The sequence below is a fragment of the Onychostoma macrolepis genome, chromosome 25 (assembly GCF_012432095.1).
Source record: "Onychostoma macrolepis isolate SWU-2019 chromosome 25, ASM1243209v1, whole genome shotgun sequence".
In the NCBI taxonomy this organism is placed as follows: domain Eukaryota; kingdom Metazoa; phylum Chordata; class Actinopteri; order Cypriniformes; family Cyprinidae; genus Onychostoma; species Onychostoma macrolepis.
In genome coordinates this window covers 19,347,014-19,370,012 of record NC_081179.1, presented here as the reverse complement: position 1 = coordinate 19,370,012, position 22,999 = coordinate 19,347,014, and the positions used below count along the sequence as shown (strand labels likewise).

Below are 22,999 nucleotides of genomic sequence, written 5' to 3'. Positions count from 1 at the left end.
ATAGAGATGAAAACTCAAGTAATGAAAGTCTACGTCTCAAAAAAAAAAAAAGAAAGAAAGAAAGAAAGAAAACGACTTAAACCTGGACTTTAATTCATTAACTGTCGACTTCATACTTAAATTGCACTTAAATCCAGACGTAAGTGACCAACGACAGCAAAGTCAAAAATATTTTTCTAGATAACGCCATTTTGTGAGGTCATTTCTTACAGTCTATGGGTCATTTACTCCTGAATTAAAATCAACACGTTATGAATTATTAAAGTACTAATAATTTGCACAATACATAAACCCATTAACGACAAAAGAAAGCGCAGCAAACCACACGACCTCAGATTTATTAAATTTATCATCCGCTTCAGAAACACTTTCACACATTAACTCCGAGGTATTTATGTACCCTACAGAAACTCTGATTGGTCCGTTTTTACAACAAAATATTGTCATTGGTCAAACATGTCACTCATCTTATTGTGATTGGTCAATCTTCACCGGTGCTGAGAAAAGATACACTTTTTGCTGCGTCTTTTCATTTCTAGAATAATTTACACCGCAGCAAACAGCCATTAACTAGGCCTACATAATATTATTTATAATAAGTATACATATAATAAAAATTTTGTTACTTGACAAAATGGCAAATATTTTGTGACTAAAGCTGCAATTTATCAAACAATTAGAATTTATGATGACATACAATAACTTGAACTTTCTTGTGATGCCGTTGTGTAATATTTTGTGTAGGAGTAAATCCCTTTAAATTATCTGGTTATGTTGTCAAGTTTATATACTTTCCTTATTAACCTAACCGTAAACTGCTGTCATTTAACTGCTAAAATGAGATCCAATACATGTTTTACCACTAGATGGAGACATTGACTTTTCTGTCTTTGTTTCTTTAAACCACTCATGTAAACAAGAACATGCAAAATGATTATTACAGCTTATTACAGTCTTATCACAATTATATCTGTTTTAGAGTAGCTGACATGACAGTGAAATTTATGTTGTGAATGCTTTCATGTTTTTCTCTAAGTAGTTTGCCGACATCAGAGATAATGAGATACAGTGAAGTAAAATGGTGTTAAAGGGAAGTGTTATATACAATGAACACCAAAACTCATTTCATAAAAAAAAACATAGATGGAAACTGAGTTCTTCCCTCTCAGCTTTAGAGTACAAACACTGACACGCTCTTCTCCGAATATCAGGTAAAACTTCAAATGAGTAATGACATAACCGAACCAACTTCCTTGTCGGTAACAAAGAGCCTGTTAAATTACTGAGAGAAACTCAGAGAAGGAAACTTTCCAAAAACTACCCGCTATAGCAATTAAATATTTACTATACTGTTAAATATAAAACCATGATGATCTATTGCCATCAAGCAGCTTTACTTTAAAATCAAAATGGCAAAGCAAGTCCACACAAAGAAGCAGAGTAAAACTCATTTGATAATAAAAAATATGCGTTAAAGGATATTCTTAATATATAATATACTTAGCTGGACTTTTGGCACTTAAGGGTCAGGAAGAGCTGCACCCAAAGCACAAAGTTGCCATTTCCCATCATGCCCCTCCACTATTCACAATGCAATTTCTATATATTGTCCTGCCTGACCTCCACCCAAGGTAACAGACTAACAGTTTATAATGGTGCTAAAGCATGTGTGTGTGTGTGTGTGTGTGTACCTACTTAACCATATTTTGGGGACAAATTTGTACCCAAAAGTGAGCTAAACCTGACAAAATCTCCAAAAACCTCCCTTTGGGGACGTCCTCATTTGTAAAACCAGTTTAAAAATAAAGTAAACAAAGTTTTTTTGAAATTGTAAAAATGCAGAAAGTTTCCTGTAAGGGGTAGGTTTAGGTGAAGGGTTGGTGTAGGGCAATAGCACATACAGTTTGTACAGTATAAAAACCATTACGCCTATGGAGAGTCCCCATTTACATTTACATTTATGCATTTAGCAGACGCTTTTATCCAAAGCGACTTACATTGCATTCAAGTTACAGTTTTTACATTTTATCAGCTCTTGCTTTCCCTGGGAATCAAACCCATGATCTTGGCGTTGCTAGCGCCATGCTCTACTATTTGAGCTACAGGAAAGCTCATTTAGATAGCTAAGTAAACATGAGTGTGTGTGTGTGTGTCAGGCATAACATTATGACCACTCACAGGTGAAGTGAATGACACTGATTATATCTTCATCACGGCACCTGTTATATTAGGCAGCAAGTGAACATTTTGTCCTCAAAGTTGATGTGTTAGAAGCAGGAAAAATGGGCAAGCGAGTTTTACAAGGGCCAAACTGCGATGGTGACTGGATCAGAGCATCTCCAAGACTGCAGCTCTTGTGGGGTGTTCCTGGTCTGCAGTGGTCAGTATCCATCAAAAGTTGTCCAAGGAAGGAACAGTGGTGAACCAGCAACAGGGTCATGGGCGGCCAAGGCTCATTGATGCACGTGGGAAGTGAAGGCTGGCCCTTGTGGTCCGATCCAACAGACGACTGTACTGAAGCTCAAATTGCTCAAGAAGTTAATGCTGGTTCTGATAGAAAGGTGTCAGAATACACAGTGCACTGCAGTTTGTTGCGTATGGGACCAGTCAGGGTGCCCATGCTAACCCCTGTCCACCGATGAACACATGGCACCTGGATGGGAAGAAGGCAAGCCGGCAGAGGCAGTGTGATGCTTTGGGCAATGTTCTGCTGGGAAACCTCGGGTCCTTCCATCCATGTGGATGTTACTTTGACACGTACCACCTAGAAGTATTGTTGAAGACCATGTACAACCTTTCACGGAAATGGTATTCCCCAGTAGCTGTGACCTTTTTTCTGCAGGATAATGCAACCTGCCACAAAGCAAAAATGGTTCAGAAATGGTTTTAGGAGCTCAACATTGAGTTTGAGGTGTTGACTTGGCCTCCGAGTTCCCCAGATCTCAATCCAATCAAGCATCTGTGGGATGTGATGAACAAACAAGTCTGATCCATGGAGGCCCCACCTCGCTACAAACTACAGGACTTAAAGGATCTGCTGCTAACATCTTGGTACCAGATACCACAACACACCTTCAGGGGTCTAGTGGAGTCCATGCCTCGACGGGTCAGGGCTGTTTTGGCAGCAAAAGGGGGACCAACACAATATTAGGAAGGTGGTCATAATGTTATGCCTATATACAGTACCTAATTCTACCGCCACATTCTTTTTTTTTTTAGAATGAATGAATGAACCATAATATACCATAAATCTATCAATCTAAATCTACAGTATATAAGAAATGTCAACCTTTTATCAATCTTAGTGTTCCTGTAGCTCAGAAAAAAACTATATGCCAACTGCAAATACAACTGCATACAATTAAAATCAAAGGCTTATAATAATAATAATAATAATTATTATTATTATTATTTGTTGGTTATTCCCCATGTTTTTATTTGCAGGAATATGTATAACAACTTAATTTTCTGCATCAAAAAAGTAAATAATAAAAATAAATGAATGAATAAATAAAATAAAATAATTAGGCTAGCAAATGCCAACGTCACTGGTATTGTTTCCTAGGGTATAAGCTAGTAAAAACAGTTGGATTAAGCACATCAACTGTTACACATAAAGAGGCTTGCAAACACTGAATTTGTTTTTCCAAATGAAATTTGCATCACTTGCCTTATCAGGGCTATGGAAAAATTGTTTGTAAGAGAAAAATATTTGACTATGCTAATACAGTATTTAATTATTTTATTGCTTTGTCTAAATAAGAGTCAAGATTTGAACCCGTCTGGACAATATAGGGGCAAAACCTTCCTTATATTTGGCAAAATAGTACACATCTTTTTTATCAAACCAACTGCACAATAAACCAAATAACCCTGCATCATATTAAAATGATTTCGTGAGAAGCAAAGGGAAGTTGGCGACTTTAGAGATGCAAATTGTTAAAGAGAAAACACGTAACAACAAGGGCAAGAAATAAACCACTAACATAGCCATGCATGAATAGTTCATTTCAAAATGACTGTCATCCTGCTGATCTAAACTCATATGGTTTCATTTCCACCGCTGGACACATGAGGAGAATCGGACTGGTTGCTCTTTTCTATGCAGTTCGTTTCAATGGAGACTGAGGCTAGGAATTCCAGGAATATTCCGTGTTCAGTTCAAGTCATTTGTGGCATAATGTTGATTATTACCACAAACATTTTGACTCATCACACCTTTACAAAATGCAAAAATGCAGGTTACAGTGAGGCACTTACAATGGAAGTGAATGGAGGATTTAAAAACAGAAATGTAAAGCATATAATTTTATGAAAAAGAAAAAAAAAACACTTACAGTACATTCATTTTTTCTGCTAAAACTTCTATATTATTTGAGCTATGAAATTTTTCCTTGTCATTTTTATAGTTGCTTTACAATTTTAGTCATTATGTTGTCATGGCAACAAAGTTGCATATAACTCTTACACTTGGCATACTTTTTCATTATATTATTTGTTGTTGTTACTGTTGTTGTATTTATTTACTTGTTTAATCATGTTATATTTATTATATTTATTAATTATATATTTTATACAATATTTATATTATTACAATATATATAGTATATTATTGTATATTTTTATTACAGTATATTTAATTAAATTATTACACATTATTGTTCATGTCTTTATACTATTGAAACAGTGTTTTAATGTTTAATTTTTATTATATTTGTTTTATTATTATTATTGTTGTTGTTGTTGTATTTATTTTAGCGCTGTCAAACGATTAATCGCGATTAATCGCATCCAAAATAAAAGTTTTTGTTTACATAATAAATATACACAGTATACACACATATTATGCATATATAAATACAAATACATGCATGTATATATTTAAGAAAAATGTTATGTTTATATATTAAATATATTTACATATATTGTATGTGTGTGTGTATTTATAACAGTACACACACATATATTATGTAAACAAAAACTTTTATTTTGGATGCGATTAATCGCTTGACAGCACTAATTTATTTATTAATTACATTACATATAGTATTATATATTTCTATTATTACATTATATATAATAATATATATTTTATATATATATGATATTATATATAATTGTGGGGCAGTCGTGGCCTAATGGTTAGCGAGTCTGACTTTTAACCCGAAGGTTGTGGGTTTGAGTCTCAGGTCTGGCAGGGATTGAAGGTGAATGTCCAGTGCTCTCAATTCCACGACTGAGGTGACACCCGTGAGCAAGGCACCAAACCCCCAACTGCCCCCCTGGTGCTGCTGCATTGGCTGCCGAGTGTGTGTTCACGGTAGGGCTGCATGATATATTGCATGCGATTGTCATGTGCATCTCGTCAGTAAAGCCGGTTCTGTGATTATTAATAAATCTCCATCACCTGTTTTCAAATGGAGAAGCATTTAATACACAGAGCCGTAGTTCACTGACAAACTACACAATATCACGTTCAATATCGATTCTGAGCGCGAATTGCGAAGCTTGTCAGTGATATAGTAAAAATAGTCAAACAACAGTGTTATGTGAGTAAGAAATAAAAATTTAAGTCAATAATCATTCATAATCTGTTTAGTGAATAAAAAAAAACGTGCTTTAGACCAAACAAATGGTAGATATATTGAATTATACTGTTACTTAAAATTACAATTTAACCACAATAAGAGCCACTAATTACAAAAAGTGGGAGCTGAACTATCAGGCCCAATCAAAGCTGCTGCTGCATTTTGGTCTGATTGGTAAATATATTCCTGACCTTCTAGGATACTGTTGTGTGCTGAACTCATTGGCCGAAACAGCAGGCCTGAAAGCAGTACAACTTCCTGTGGGCCGGGAGAACAGGGCGGCCGAAGCAATCAAGTGGTGAGAATAACAGGAAAAGAATGAAGTAAACTTCTTAAGACTGGGCTTTCCAGCACCGTGACCCCAGACTGTCTGGCCTGAGACTCAGGTTCACACTTTGATACGGACACAAGGCCAATTTCTGTTCTTTTTGAGACCTTATTGTTTAACTCTCAGGATAGAGGTGGTTCATAACCCTTAAAATATGTTCAGTAACCAGCTACATCATTTGTTATTATTGGCTAAGAGCTGGCAATTATGTTGCAGCAGTCATAATAAACATTTTACGGCCTACAATTGTAATTTATCAGAAACTGGAAAACTGTCAAGTCAGTTGATATGGTGATTCAAAAAACTCAGCTCTCATGCTCTCAGCCTCTAAAAACAACAAGCACATTTGCATTTGTTCCAAGTAATTCCACCTACTTTCCATTCAGATCTGGCAAAATGATTTCTCAACAGGTCATAGTCTAAGAAAACCTTAAGGAACCCTTGCAAAAAAGAAGCATACTTTTAAAAAGAGGATTTATTATGGAAATAATATACTTTACATGAATCTACTTAAGTGTGAACTGAATGCAATGCTTTCGGAAATGTATTTACTTACATTTATATTAAATGCAAATAGGTGAACCTAAGTGATTTTTTGACCCACTTAAGTAGGACTTAAGTTCAACTTTATAAGTAATTTCATAATTTTTCTATTGTCTTTGAAACACGTTTAAAGTGTACTGCCGAATGTATGGAAGCCTGTTTCTGCCACTGAATAAAAATAAAAAAGATGTTTCTTCTCATTATTCTCTTCTCAGACTATTTTCTTACAATTACAACTTTATATCTCATAATTCTGACATTATAACTCTCAACTGCATGTTATAAAGTCAGAATTGAAAGTTTATATCTTGCAACTGTGACTTTATCTCTCAGAATTGTGGCTATTTCTTACAAGTTTAAATCTCATAATTCTGACTTGTTTCTCACAACAGCAAGTTTCTCAGAATTGCGAGGAAAAAAGTCTGATACCTTGTTTTATTTTTATTTTTTATTCAGTAGCAGAAACCAGCTTACATACGAATGTACTGACAAACATTCAAGGTAAACTAAAGTCATTTCTATTGTAACTTGTATGTCATGTCAGTGATGAAGTTGCAATTTAGTACATTAAATTATATTAACTTTACATGTAATATCAAATAGCAATGAATATCAAGAACTTTACATGTGCTCTAGTATGCTAGTCGACACATCAAAATAAATGTATAAATGGTAAAATATTCTTAAAACTTAATGGTTTAAGTGTACTTTAAAGTAAAAATTTGACATTAATACAAAATTCATATTTTAAAAGTGTACTTAAGTGTTAAGATACAGGAAAGTGAACTCTCTTTAAGTACACTTAAGTTTCATTCCATTCCAGTTTTTTTAAAATGTGAAGTACACTACAAGTGCCCATTTAATTCAATTAAGACCGCTTCTTTTTCACAAAGCAGTAGTTTACACCAAAAAACTATAATTTTATTGTCCGTGTGAGAAATATGAGGGAAGCATGAGAGGATCATGTTATCAAATGTGTATATATACATTTGTTTTAAGGCTGAATCTTTTAAATAAATTTGTTTAAGTCGATTTGTTTAAGATTTGGACTGATTCCGTTTTTTCTTAACTCACTAAACTTGACTCAATGATGCAAATTTGAGTCTGTTCATCAAACAAAGCTTATCGTATGAGTTTAGAAAGCTAGGAAAATACTGCACCTCATATGGACCAACATTATGATGCTTCTGAGGTGCTTTTGTGTCCTTTTTGAAGCTCTCTCACCAGAAAGAAAATGTGCAGTGCAATGCAATATGCAGTACTTATTTAGTAATTTAAACATTGACAAATTGCTAAAGTGTTTATTACAGACTTAATATGTATTTTATTTTACTCTTAATTTTGTTGCATCAATCTTGTCAATAAGTAAAAAGAGAGAAAAAAAGTTATATGCATTTATATGCATTTATTCCAGTCGCATCACATGTCATAAAACACGTCATATTACAATTCCGACTTCGTACAGTAAGTACAAACTTCTCAGGAAGATTGTCAGACACACAAAATGAGGATAATCTTGATGTAAATCAGCCAATGAAGATAAAGTCTGGAGACAATTTCAAACAAAGCGTAACTGGTTCTTCGCAGCTGATCCAGAATCCTGAATCTGGTGTTTGAATTAGATATTAGAGACCAGCAAATGGTTTTATTTTCAGCACTTTTATTTCATAACAGTGAACCCAGAATGTACTTTATCTATTTAGACACTTAAAGCAGAGTTAAAATGTATACATATATGATTGATTATACTGTACAACAATATGTGACCCTGGACCACAAAACCAGTCTTAAGTGTAAATTTTTCTAAATTGAGATTTATACATCATCTGAAAGCTGAATAAATAAGCTTTCCATTGATGTATGGTTTGTTATGATAGGACAATATTTGACCGAGATACAACTAAAAAATCAAAATACTGAGAAAATCGCGTTTAAAGTTGTCCAAATGAAGTTCTTCGCAATGCATATTACTAATCAAAAATGAAGTTTTGATATATTTACGGTAAGAAATTTACAAAATATCTTCATGGAACAAGATCTTTACGTAATATCCTAATGACTTTTGGCATAAAAGATTTTTGGCTATTGCTACAAATATACCCCAGCGACTTAAGACTGGTTTTGTGTTCCAGGGTCACATATATAAACGCAGGCATCTCAGAACTAACTTTTTGACACTTTTTTTGTTTGTTGATTGGTTTTAATAAACGGGTGTTTAAGTGGATGAAGTCAGTTCTCCTCATATTCACACAGGTGTCCGAGCAGAATAACCACGGGTTCATCATATTAACTACACTCTCAGAATAAAAGGTTCAAAATCTGTCACTGGAGTGGTACGTTTTTACTAATATGCACACTTTATGTATTAATATGTACGTATAAGCTACTAATATGCATATTTTAAGGGGAAAGAAGGTACAAAAGTGTACCGCGGCTGTAACAGCTTTTGCAGGAAACCTTTTTATGAGAGTGGCATGATCCACTAACAGTTGATAAGTGTCCAAATTAATTTTGAACATTAAATTTGTTTGTCCTTTAAAACCTTTTGGTGACATTTCAGATAGAAACTTTAATTTATGAAATGCAATACGCTTTGTTATTGCCTGTTTTGGGCCATTCTACATAACCAAACACACACACACACACAGATAGATAGATAGATAGATAGATAGATAGATAGATAGATAGATATCACATCCAACATATATATTTGAGCAGAAAACAACAAAATGACTTCAGTATAAAGGTAGCCTATACTGTTTTATCGTATACATTTACCAAACTTCAACTTGTCATTAAAATAAATGCCACTATAGTTTTGATATTTTAGGAAATGCAATGATATTGTTAGGCTACATTTGAGTGTTTTGTTGTCTCAACCCTTACGAAAATTAACCATGGTTTATTATAGTAAAAGTGTTAGTAAATGTGTTTTTGACGTACTGACTACAAGTTGTATCTTACAGTATAACAACAGTTTTACAACAAATAGTCTACCTTGGTTAAACTATGGTAAGTGTTTCAAAACTAATTTGTTACCATGGACGAAAGATATGGAAATATAAAAAATATTGGACACAATAATATTGGACGTGTCTTTTAACCAACAAAATATAAGTTATCTTTCTTTTGCAGGCAAGACCATCAACAGTTAACAGCCACAAGTGCTCGCGTGAACTTGTTTTATCAATACATTCGGACATTATACTGATACCGCCTATATATAAGCTATGCAAAATAAAGAACTTCTCTTACCAGAAGAAGGACAAAGATCAGAAGCGCTGTGCCCTTACAAACAGTTTTGATAGAAAGACATCCCATCTTCTCTCACGGATCGTACAGGCTATATTCTCGAGCAGCCGATCTTCAAATCATCTTCAGACAAGTTTCCCCGCGACTTTTCTCAACGATGAGCTTCTGTGTAAACTCTTGAACTGCGCCGAGCACTGATGTGAGAGGTGTGAACTCTTGCAGAAGGTGGAGCTGACGGACTTCTGTCACCAGATTAATGCTGCTGTTAATGTGAGCAGTGTTCATGTTCCTCCTTTGCTGAACGGAAACCCATCGCTTCACACTACGCTTCACTACATCGCCAGAAATAATCACTGCATTCCGCCCCCAGGAAGTTATAATGTCCACTATTTTAAACTGGCCACTGTAGAGCCCAAACATATGGGAGTGTGGGAAACAGTTGTGGTGATATCCAACGAGACCCTGCAAAACGTACAGGACTTTACGTTTTACTTCCTTGTAATATTTAATGCAAGATATAGCCTAGAAATTGTTATGAATGGGTGATAGGCTATATAATGCAGGCCTTATGAAACTTTACTGTAACTGTTATGGTTAACATTTTAGGGGACTGAAACTTCCTTTTATTTGCCCCTAAACACTTCTGCTTTATTCCCAGCGGGCCATTCTGATGAAGATTTGCATAACTCCCACACAAAGCTCCTACATCTATATATATTGGCCTATGTCCAAACATAACATGAAATATAGGCTATATGTAATATAAGATCCTTCAGAAGTCAATTAATATGCTAATATGCTGATTTAATATCAGTAGGCTATTGGAAACAGTTGTGCTGCTTAATATTTATTTGAACTTGTGATAAGCTACTTTTTTATCAGGATTCTTTAATGAATAAAAAATATACGTATTTTCTGTTATTTTATATATATATATATATATATATATATATCATATCCTTGCTGAATAAAAGAATTCAATTCTTTAAAAAAAAAATAATAAAAAAAAAAAAAACTGACCCCAAAATATTGTTACAAAAGATTTCTATTTTGAATAAATTCTGATCTTTTTAATTTTTTTATTCATGAAAGAATCCTAAAAAAAAGGATCACAGGCTCCAAAATGACTGGAGTAATGATGCTGAGAATTCAGCTTTGCATCTCAGGAATAAATTACATTTTAAAATATGTTAAAGGAGAAAACCATTATTTTAAATTGTAATAACATTTCACTATATTACTGTATTTCTGATCAAATAAATGCAGCCTTGGTGAGCATAAGAGACTTCTTTAAAAACATTAAAAACTGTACTGGTCCCAAGCTTTGTAATATGATATGAATTACTAAATTAATATTTAAAAAAAAAAAAAAAAATTTTGATCTATGTTTTTTCATAATATATTACAATACAACACATGAAAATGGAAATATATATATATATATATATAGATAGATAGATATAGTGACGGGAGGAGCCAACGACAGACACAGTGGGTGTGGCGTCAGGCCTCGGAGAGGCTTTTATTAAACAAAATTACTAAAATAAAGTGTCCAGGGGAAGAAGTGTCCAACAAAACGGGGGGATCTGGTGTCCTCGTTGTGCTGCGGGGCTCGTGAAGGAGGGCAGTGTTCCAAAGGCGAAGGGTCCAGGGAAGGGGCGGAGTCCGGTGGCCGCACGCGCTCCCGCTCTGGTCCGGTTTACGAGGGGCGGCGGCTTCTTCTGAGCGGCGGCTCTTCCTCTTCTTCCTCGGCCTTTGACGGGACTTGATCGGCCCGGCATCCTGGCCTGACGGCCGTAATACGGGTGCGCCGTTCTCCCGGACCGCGGGTTCTGAAGCTCACATCTCCGGTGGCGCGATGTCCCTCGACGCACCGTTCCTGGACCCACGAGGACACCAGCGTGCATGCACGGGGGAAGAGACCGGTCTCTCGAGGAGAGGCGCGCTGGGCATTTAACAGCGGCGGTGATGAGGCTTCATTCAGTCCAGCTGTGCCTCATCACACGCCGCCAGCCCGCGTTGATCCCACGCCCCTCCTCTCATCCACCCACTCCAGTCGGGAGCCTGGTGAAGGGCGGCGAATAAGGGACGGGGTGGTGATGATGATGAGGGGGAGGGCCAACGATCCGTCACAATATATATATATAGTTTTCCCCTACAATTCTCTATAATGAAATAATTATATCCTCATCTACTTAAGAAGATATGTTTATTAATTAAGAAGATGTACATTATTATGAGGTGGTAAAATGTTTACTGTGTTACATACTGTATTAAACTCATCGGCCCAACACTATACACTCATTTCGTTGTTATTCACCATTGTAATCTTTCTCTTCCTGTTGATTCCTAAACCCCTATTCTGAACATGTTTACTTAAATTCGGGATGAAAATAGTACTAATTATACTTGCGCAATGCCCATGAGAGGAATTACCATGTTTGCACGCAAGTTCTGAAGCTTTTCTTGGAGATTCAGTGTTGACTTTGATGACTGTATGACATGGCTCTCAGAGTCATCTGTGAAGGGTCATGGAGAGATGCCTACAGACCCTGTCACTGTCCCGTGTCTCCTGGGTCTGGGTGGTTCCTCTCAAGGAGGTTATTATCAGCTTCAGTTAAAAACCAGTCCCTCTGCTTTCTTTTTTGAATTGGCTTCACGTAAACAAAGAAGCCTACAGCACAAACATACAGATCATATCGTAAACTCAACCTCTCTTGATTCACTTTTTCTTCTTATATGACAGAACAAGAAATGTGAAATTCTTATTTTCAATACACACCAAGCAGCTCTCTGCTGAGCAGCATAGAAACCAACTCGAAACCTTCATGAAATCTGCGTGGCCATGTGAAATTCCCAATCGTGTGGACAGTGCTGTGTAGTAATTGATTACATTTAATCTGGATTACATAATCAGATTCCAAAAATTAAGCTAGTAATCAGATTAAATTACATTTTAAAATACTTGTAATCAGATTACAGTTATTTTTTTTTACTGATTACATGATTACATATTCACACAAAAGCAATAAATTATTCATAATTTATTGATTCCCCCTCATTCTTCATTTAAATGTTCCTTTAAAAAACTAGCCTACCGCTTAGATACATTGAGAAAGTCTTCCAGTTTTGCTGGCATTCACAAAAAGACCAGTCACTTGTCAGGTGGCTATAAGAAAACTGTGACGGAATTTGACCACTGGATTTATAAAAATCATTTTAATTTTAAGAAGTGTTAAAATGAAATGAGTTAGGTCAAAAAGTAATCAAAAAGTTGTCTGATTATATTATCTAAAATATGCAATGTAATGGATTACGTTACTAATAGTGCTGTCAAACAATTAATCGCATCCAAAATAAAAGTTTTTGTTTACACAATATATGAGTGTTCACTGTGTTTGTTTATTATGTTTATATAAATACAAACACATGCCTGTATATATTTAAGAAAATTTTTTTATATATTAAATATATTTATATATATATAATGATATAAATGTATAAAAATATTAACATGTAAATATTTTCAAAATATATACTGTATGTTTGTGTATTTATGTATACATAATAAATAAACATGGTACACATACATATATTATGTAAACAAAAACTTACTTTGGATGCGATTAATCGCGATTAATCGTTTGACAGCACTAGTTATAACTACAATTTTGTCATGTAATTTGGAATCAGTAACGGATTACAATTCGCAAGTACTGTAATGTGAAAATTTTTTGTACAAACGTAAAAGTGTTATCACACTTAGACAGGTAAGACACCATATTGAATTTAACGAGGATGAAATGGCACACACAAAGGTGCTACATCACGTAATTTTCACAACTTTTTTTTGTTTTTTGTGTACAGTGCGTTTGATCAGCTGACCCTGGTTAAACAACAATACAGTCCATCGAACACACTGTATTTCTATCCCTCACAGCCTCGTTTTCATTCCTGTCAAAAACTAAATATGGTGCCACCCTGACTAAGGTCTATAGACAATGCGTGCTTCTCAAACGGAAGGATGCATCCTTGTAAGACTGCCTATCTTGGCTGTTACGTTATCAACCCTATCGAAGGACATCTCTGTTTGAAGGATCCTTTGTAGGCAGTCTTCGGCCTGTTTGGAAGGACGCATCAGGTGTATCCTTTGGGTCCTTCAATTACCCACAATCCTTTTCAGATTCCAATTCAAGAAAAACAATTAGCTCAAAATGAATTGCCATTGAACTCATCCAGTTTCATTTTGTAATGCAAGACAAAAAATGATTTTGGATGTTAACTTATGCTTTTTCTTTTGTTCTGTTGTAAATTAATGCTAAATTTGTGTAATGTAAACCACTGAAGTTTATCATTACTTGTACTGCATTTCAATATAAAGTATTCACTTATTAAAGTGCCTCATTCTAGCGTTTATTGCTGAGAAGTACTGTAGCCTTGAAGCCTCATGAGAACTAGACTAGAAAGGATGCATCTTCACTAGGATGCAAACTTCCATTTGAGAAACACCCAATGGATATTTTTATACTTGCACCAGGTGTGAGCAGCATGACGCAACACAACAAACGACAAAGGATCCCTTTATAATCAGTGATGCTATCTACACTGGATGCAGCGTGATGCAACAAATTCCCAACAGTAAACTAATGCCCCGCTTTATGTGTGATATACACCTAATGCCTGTGCTACAGTACAAAATCAGTGTCTTCTCTATACACAAAGTACACAAGTTGCGTAGGGCCTCCAAACCACCAGGGGGCCCCCTTTTCTCTCAAAGATGATTCAATGACTAGGGCTTTTAATAAAAAATAATAATTATATTAATTAATAAAATTTTAGGTTCACTTTTGATTTTGGCTTCCAACGATTATGAAAACACCATCTCGCATGCCGTTTCATTCCTTTAAATTGGTTGCGCTGTCGCTTTTCCTATGTAACATCCAAATCATGTAATGTTACTGTCACAATAATGATGAGTTGAGGATCCAAGTGTGAGTGCAATAATAAGTTTATTAATAACAGCAAAGAACTCTTGCTCAGTGAAGAGTATCCAACTCTGTGCAGGTAAGTCCAAGGTGAGTGCCGACTAATCCAGTGCAGGCAGGACGTGAGGCAGGAACACGGAGAGCTGACAAGAAACATGACATAATTAACGAACTGACAACACACACTGAAAGCGCCAGCCAGATATAGGCAGCGCAACAAGCTGCAGCTGCGGTAACTAGATGACAATGCACACACACCAGACAGAGACTCAAGATGAACACACAGACCCGTGAACCGTGACAGTACCCCTCGATGAGAGAGTGATCCAGTATGTCTCTAGCAGGCACCCAACTTCTCTTCTCAGGACCATAACCTTCCTAGTCCACCAAGTACTGAAATCCTTGTCCCCTCCGCCTCGAGTCCAGAATACGTTTTACCGAATAAGCTGGTTCCCCATCTACGAGACGCGGCGTTAATTTGGATACATGAAACACCGGATGAATTCTCCTATACGCCGGAGGAAGTTTGAGGCAGGCTGCCACGGGACTAATAATCTTGGTGGCAGTAAATGGGCCAATAAATTTGGGAGCAAGTTTATTACTGACGGTTCGGAAAGGAATATTCTTAGATGAAAGCCACAGTTTTTGACCCACGACGTAGATGGGAGGCTTCGACCGGTGGCGATCGGCCTAAACCTTGGTGCGCACCCCCACCTGGTGGAGGGTCTGTCTGGCCCTGCTCCAGGTGCGGTGGCACCTCTGGACAAAGGCGTGGGCAGAGGGAACCGCGACTTCGGACTCCATACTCGGAAAAAGTGGTGGCTGGTACTCTAAACTACACTCAAAAGGAGATAGGCCCATACCTGAGACTGGTAACGAGCTATGTGCGTACTCAACCCATGAGAGTTGCTGGTTCCAAGAGGAGGGGTTCTGAGAAGCCAAACATAGCAATGTTCATTCTAAATCTTGGTTGGCCCTCTCCGTCTGACCGTTACTCTGGGGATGGAACCCTGAAGAAAGACTAACAGTCGTCCCCAGCAATTTACAAAACTCTCTCCAAAATTTGGAAACAAACTGAGTACCTCTGTCAGAGACCACGTCCATTGGGAGGCCATGTATGCAAAAAACGTGGTCAATGACAGCAACCGCTGTTTCTCTGGCAGACGGTAATTTAGGCAGAGGAATGAAATGAGTTGCCTTCGAGAACCGGTCCACCATGGTCAAAACCACGGACAAAACCGCTGGGATAGGACCGCGTCAACTGGGACGGATCAGGGGCAACAAGGATGAGAGCTGAAACGAAGCAGCTTCTGAGTTTGGAGAATGCAGCATCTGCTGCACTGGACCACCTGAAGGCAGTCTTGGTGGAGGTTAAGGTAGTCAGAGAAGGTGGACGAAGAGTGGAAAGCGAATATAACTTGCCCTTAGGCGGAGACATACCTGATAATAAATCTATCGCACAGTCATAGGGACGATGCGGAGGTAGAGAGGCAGCCCGAGACTTACTGAACACTCCCTTCAGGTCAAGGTACTCACATGGCACATTACACAGGTCAGCGTGATCATCCTGAAACACAGAACAAGACACAGGAGAACATGCAGACAACAAACAGGAAGCATGACAATATTCGCTCCAAGCAAAAACAGTATCTTTGCCCCAGTTTATATGAGGATTATGGAGCACGAGCCAGGGGTGTCCCAGAACCACAGGAGCAGTGGGAGTGTCGGTCAGCAGAAAGTCAATATTCTCTGAGTGTTGTCCAGAGGTGACGAGTCAAAGAGGCAGTGGCATGTGTGACGGAGGGTAAAGGCTGACCATTTAGCGCAACCACAGAGATGGGCTGAGAGAGTGCCACCACTGGTATCTTGATGCTTTGAGCGAGACCAATGTCTAAAAAATTACCCTCCACTCCCGAGTCCACTAAAGCCTCACAATCATAAGTCAATGACTGCATCCTCAGCTTTACCGGAAGATGAGTGGCTGAAAAAGAGGATTTGTTAAGAGCAATCCCACACGCCAGTAACCTCTTACCTACTGGCGGGCACTGGCTTTTACTGGACAATGCAGAGCGATGTGACCGGCAGTTCCACAATACAAACACAGTCCCCTCTCCCTGCGTCTCTGCTTATAGATAGATCTCGTCCTTGATGGCATCAGAAAGGCCATATAAGAACATGTCCCATTGCGCTTCCGAATTCCAACCAAGAAAACGAGTAGACAGAATATAGAAAAAAGAAAGCTAGTGTTAGTTTTACAAGAAAAGCTAGCAGTTAGAGAATAAATATGCAATTGATGGAGGGTCGAATGTGTATTTTTTTAAATAAAAATTAAAATAAAATTAGAATAGAGAGTGCTAGAGTTCTGTTCTCACAATCACAATGAGGAGTCGAGGATCCAAGTGTGAGTGCAATAATAAGTTTATTAGTAACAGCAAAGAACAGACAACATACTCTTGCTCAGTGAAGAGTATCCAACTCTGTGCAGGTAAGTCCAAGGTGAGTGCCGACTAATCCAGTGCAGGCAGGACGTGAAGCAGGAACACAGAGAGCTGACAAGAAACATGACATAATTAACGAACTGACAACACACACTGAAAGCACCAGCCAGATATAGGCAGCGCAACGAGCTGCAGCCGGTGCGCTCTGATTAAACCACCAGCTGCGCTAACTAGATGACGACGCACACACACCAGACAGAGACGCAAGATGAACACACAGACCCGTGAACCGTGACAGTTACATGTTGTACAGTCTCCTGTCCGATGTGCTTAATACTAAAAAAGAAAAAAGCTCACTGAGTTGTGAAAGAGAGGCTGTTGCCCAGGTGGCTTTTTGTGTGCGCAATTCGAGGCGGAGCGAAAACAAGTATTTGGGTACTTTGGGCTTAGGGTGTGCGCTTAAATGGACAAATACACAAAAATATGTCGAAAGAGGTGAGTTTTCACCTAAATGCAGCCAGCTATGTCATAAATGAACATAAACAGTTAGTAATGAACATAAACAAAAAATATTGGATCTGTGCATTCAGTCTTAAAGTGACAGCAGCCTAATAAATCTGCTGCTGCCTGTGTCATTTCAAGGGATAGTTCACCCAAAAATGAAAATCTGTCATTATTTACTCAGCCTCAACCTGTTTGAATTTATTTCTTCTGTTGAACACAAAAGAACATGTTTTGAAGAATGTCAGTAACCAAACAGATGACAGTAGCCATTGGCTTCCATAGTACTTTTTTCCATAATGTGGAATTCAGTGGCTACTGTCAATTGTTTGGTTACCCAAAAAGGCAAAAGAAGAAATTGTATTAAATTTCTGTATAGTAGGTAATTATTTTTAGTACGCTAAATTGTTCATTTAATTAGTGTATTTTTTCTGTTGTACGTATCCTATTGTTTGTAATTTTCTTCTTCTTCTTCTTCTTTTAAATTATATTACCGACTGTTTCAATTCACTGTTGTTTGTTGACAAGCTCTAGCTCATTTTGGGGTTTTTTATGAGCACACTGACAGGGGCCCCTGACAAAGTTTTGTACCCCAGAAGTACAGGACTAGCACCGGATAAATGTGCGTGGATAATGTCTTGTGTTTATAAATGCAAAAACACTTTCTGTGTCAGCGCAGCGGCTCCAAAGTTAATAGTGGTGTTTGCTTTTACAATCACCACTAATAATAATCCATTAACCACAAGAATGGATTCTGTGCGGTGAAGCATAACTTTCAGATACGCTTTCAAGAGAAAGAGATTAACCTTGCCTTTGTAAAACAAAATTCTTGCTTTATTCCCTTTGTTTTAAGTGTTATTTCAATCTTTAATGACCATCTTTATTGGTAGATATGTGCAAACAATATTCCGAAACAGGGTCATGTAGATATTTTATATTAAATTCTTTAAATGCTTCAGCTTCAGTGTAGGAATGCAGGAATGATCAGTTCCTGAAGGCCGCTGAATATTGGCCTTTCTTTAGATCATTAACTCTATATTTACTTAGTTTTCTCTGTCTGAATACCGCTGTCAGTGACCTTGTGAGAAAAGTCAGGTTATACAGAGAGTTTACACATTTTTGACAATGCCAACTGCCTAAATGATTCCCACACAACTTTCCATGATTTTTAATAAAAGTCAGTCAAATAATCTACTTGGTTTGTTCATTATTACTTGGTTAATTCATCATAGCCTAAAGTATTACTTTCCTGAGCATACAATGCTTCTCTCTCATGCAGCTGTGAAACAGTAACCTTGACCTGCAGGGTATTTTGCATGATATGCAACTTTATGCAATGCAACTTGCTCCCATTTTTATCTACAGTAGTTCTATTTATAAAGTATGTGCATTACACTAGGTCATGTACACTACTGTTAAAAAGTTTTAGATTTTAGATTAATGTTTATGAAAAAAATGTCTCTTCTGCTCACCAAGCCTGCATTTGTTTGATCCAAAATACAGCAAAAACAGTAATATTGTGAAATATTCTTACAATTCAAAATATCTGCTTTCCTTTAAAGATTCTATTCATCAAAAAAAAAAAAAAAAAACTGTACACAACTGTTTCCAACAATGATGATAATCAGAAATGTTTCTTGAGCAGCAAATCAGTATATTAGAATGATTTCTGAAAGATCATGTGACACTGAAAACTGGAGTAATGATGCTGAAAATTCAGCTTTGATCACAGAAATAAATTCCATTTTAAGATATATTCAAATAGAAAACACTTATTTTAAATTGTAAAATTGTGAAATTATTATTATCATTTTTAAACATTAAAAAACCTTACCAATCTAAAACCTTTGAATTGTAGTGAATATCAACTTTTTTTTTTGCTCCTTATTAGATTTTATTTTATTCTTGTTCCTGACCCACTTTAAACTAAATTCCATTATCAAAATATTAATTATTAATTGTTAAACTATGACAATTTAGTTTAACATTTTAACAAATATTAAAATGACAAAATTGAAAGATTCAAAATTATTGCAATATTTATTGTGCAGACAGAAGATCGATATATTACTATGCACCATTTACGATGAAGTAAATTATGTAAAAAATGTGAAAATATCACTTAAAATTGTGCTTAGGAAACACAAACACAGCTATGAAATGAGCTATGAGTCATTTCATTTTATAGAGAAAAAATGTGGAAATAAATAAATACATACATAAATAAGTTTAAGTAAAATCTATTTTTTTTCTTTCTAAAGACTGCTCAGAAATCAACATTTTATATTTCTCTTTAGGTTTATACATCATTACATTCATGGTGGGTAGAAAACATGAACAGAGTCTGTAATAGAAACTGAATATTCACCAGGTAATATATATATATATATATATATATATATATATATATGTGTGTGTGTGTGTGTGTGTGTGTATATATATATATACATACATACATATATACATATACATATATACGTGTATATATATATATATATACACACACATATACATATATATACACACATACAAATATATATATATATATATATATATATATATACACACACACACACACACACACACACACACACACACACACAGTATATACAGTGTGTATATATATATATATATATATATATATATTAAAAAATAAAAATTGTATTTGAAAATATATAGCTAGCTGCCTTTGAGGCATCTGGCCATCAAAAGTTTAACAACACCTGCTTTAAAACACAAGTATATGATATTCTATTTAATGGAAACAACATTGCGGTGGAAACATTCATGAAGAAAAAAATATTGCATGTTTTGCATGTGTGTCCGCTGAAATGAAATGTTCTGAAAAAGTGAATGAAATATGCTGAAGAATATAATTCAACCTTTTACCGCTGGATGACAGACCTCCACTGCCAAAAAATGACCGCTGCCACTGCTCTCCCTCCTCCAGCAGAGGGCGCTCGTTTAGAGGCGTTCAACACTGTTGTTTATTTTACAGTGAATACAATTTGAACAACACAATACACGTTCCCACTAAATGCATGCCGATTGGACTATTGAATCTGACTAATATTAAACTAAAAAAAAAAAAAAGTTCACACACATATGTTCATTTGTTGATCATATATATTATTAAAAGAAAAGAAAGAACCCCCTGGAAATATTCAGTATGAGGTTTAACTCGCGTCCAGCGCGTGACCTACAAAGTGCGCACTAACCCTACCGCGCAGCTCGCTTTAAAGCCTCAGTGTCCCTTTAATCTGCGGATCAGCGCGCTGACGTCAGCGGACCCCCCGGGCCGCGCGCTGCCATTGGCTGGCGGTGACGTCAGCGGCATTTTTTTTTTTCCTCCTGAACCATGACCTCATCCTTAGTTCATTTATAGTGCCTAAGTGCACCTTCTGTTTTCCCGGCTGCCCAATATCTACTATCGCGTGCCTCGCCGCTCGCTGGCGGAGCTGAGGAGGTTTGGATGGTTCTGATGGTTCTGTTCGCATGTGACAGCAGACTCGGGATTAGTGTACACTAGAGACGTCTGCTGCGAATGGCTTCGCATCGGAGCGCAGCGGAGACACTCGGGAACAGGGCAAACGGAGGTGAGCGCGGCGGTGAAAGGGGCGGATTGATATTTGAGAGCGTGCATATGGCTTTATTTGACGAGAGGCGAAGAGCGCCTGTTTTTTGTTTTTTGGATGCACGTAACGTTACTGGCGAGTGTCTCGTCTGTCTGTCTGTGTGAGTGAGTGAAGGCAACAATGTGACATCTTCAGACTGACTGTGGGGATAATGCATTATCAGTCGCTCAGCATTTATTGTGTGCTCGTGCATAAGAATTACAGGGTTACATGACAAATAATATTCAGTGTTTCTCTTCTTCTGTGAGTGAGGCTTGTCTTGTATGTCTACTGTACACTGCAGCATGCACACAGATATGGAGTCTGGGAGCTTTGTTATCATAGTCCAGCATTAGGTTTATGTAGTAAATTTGATTAACATGAAGGATTTACAGTCCCTGTAATGTCCTATTTACTCATTTCTATTTATTTATAAGCGTTATTACATGAAACAACAATGACATTTATATTGATCACAAATATATATATATACATCATTATATTTTTATGCACGTGATATATTGTTTATTTTGATAATTATATATTGATCAATAATATGTTGCTATTATTGTTATTAGTAATAATATAACCTTTGATATTAATATGAATAATGAAATAACAATAGTAAACATACTTTTACATTTGTATTAATAGCAAGAAAATCTTTGAATTATTGAAATGGATATTAACATTATAATATAGAAAATACATAATAATGTATATGCCATATGATACATAGCCTATATATATTTTGATCATTAATTATTGACAATAAAAATAAAGTGTTGTAATTATTGTTATTAGTACTAATGTAACAACGTTTTATATATATATATATATATATATATATATCATTGAAATTGGTATTATCATGAATCAATACATTTATAAAACATTTCTTATTTTGTAATGATAAATAGAATCTTGAATGATTATAATCAATATTACAATTTTTGTTTAAAATATAATTTGTAGTGTATAAAGTAATGATGTTATTTATCTTGTAATAAGTAAATTAAAATAATAAAATATAAAAAATAATATAATGAAATAATTATGAATATAAAATAATATATTATTTTTTGTAGATTTACATATTTACTTATTTACCATTAATTGCTATTAAAAGAAACAATAAAATAATAACAATTTATATATATATATATATATATATATATATATATATATATAATATTATTATTTTATTTATTTATAATGTTTATAATCAATATGTTTTAATTATGAATAATAGATATTATATTAATATAGAATACATTACAATCTATACGTTCTGTAGTATATAAATTAGCATTATTATTTCTAAATTATTTTATTTATAAATAGTCTCATAATGGATAGATAGAAGACAGGTGTGAAGACGGATGTGGCGGTTCAGGGTTAGTAGTGTGTGTTACTCCGGTCCTGATCAGAGCATTAATCTCAGGCTGTCAGCGTTTAGACCCCTGCAGAGCTGAGCCAGTGCTGAGAATTACACCGGATGGAGAACAAGAGGGTTTGAGAGAGCTTGCCTGACCTTACTGAGATCTTGAGGGTTTTCTTATAATGGCTATGATTTGAGTGAGCGCACATGGTTATAGTTTGTCTCAGAAAGAAAACTTGGTATAGATTGGGATATACTGATTTGAAACGTGGTATATTTTTGTAATTTAAAACTAAACTAAACCTTCTTGCGCCATAATGTAAAACACAGATCAGCCCATTTGAACAAATCCAGTTCATCACAACAGAT

The 22,999-nt window shown here is 35.9% G+C and overlaps 2 protein-coding genes and 1 long non-coding RNA gene across 4 annotated transcripts in view; 1 reads left to right on the top strand and 2 right to left on the bottom strand.

Annotated features, from left to right (window-relative positions):
* The window catches only part of LOC131533989 (receptor-type tyrosine-protein phosphatase eta-like), a 65,446-nt gene extending 55,457 nt beyond the window's left edge, over positions 1-9,989 (bottom strand). Inside the window, 1 exon segment of the mRNA XM_058766543.1 lies at positions 9,715-9,989. Coding sequence (XP_058622526.1) covers positions 9,715-9,780 — 66 coding nt within the window. The 5' untranslated portion in view covers positions 9,781-9,989.
* Positions 9,990-14,701: 4,712 nt separating this feature from the next.
* On the bottom strand, positions 14,702-17,658 carry LOC131533844 (uncharacterized). 2 transcript variants are annotated; one of them, XR_009269223.1, is made up of 4 exons: positions 17,387-17,658; positions 17,148-17,245; positions 16,729-16,884; positions 14,702-14,839 (listed from the first exon to the last, which is right to left on the bottom strand). It is a non-coding gene; the product is annotated as an uncharacterized LOC131533844 (long non-coding RNA). The 2 variants fall into 2 exon arrangements; XR_009269222.1 differs by lacking the exon at positions 17,387-17,658 and having other exon boundaries at positions 17,148-17,371.
* Positions 17,659-21,001: 3,343 nt separating this feature from the next.
* Positions 21,002-22,999, top strand: part of dusp8a (dual specificity phosphatase 8a) — a 43,996-nt gene continuing 41,998 nt past the window's right edge. The window contains exon 1 of the mRNA XM_058767013.1: positions 21,002-21,231. The gene's annotated coding sequence lies outside the window, so the exon portion shown is untranslated. The remainder of the gene's footprint in view (positions 21,232-22,999) is intronic.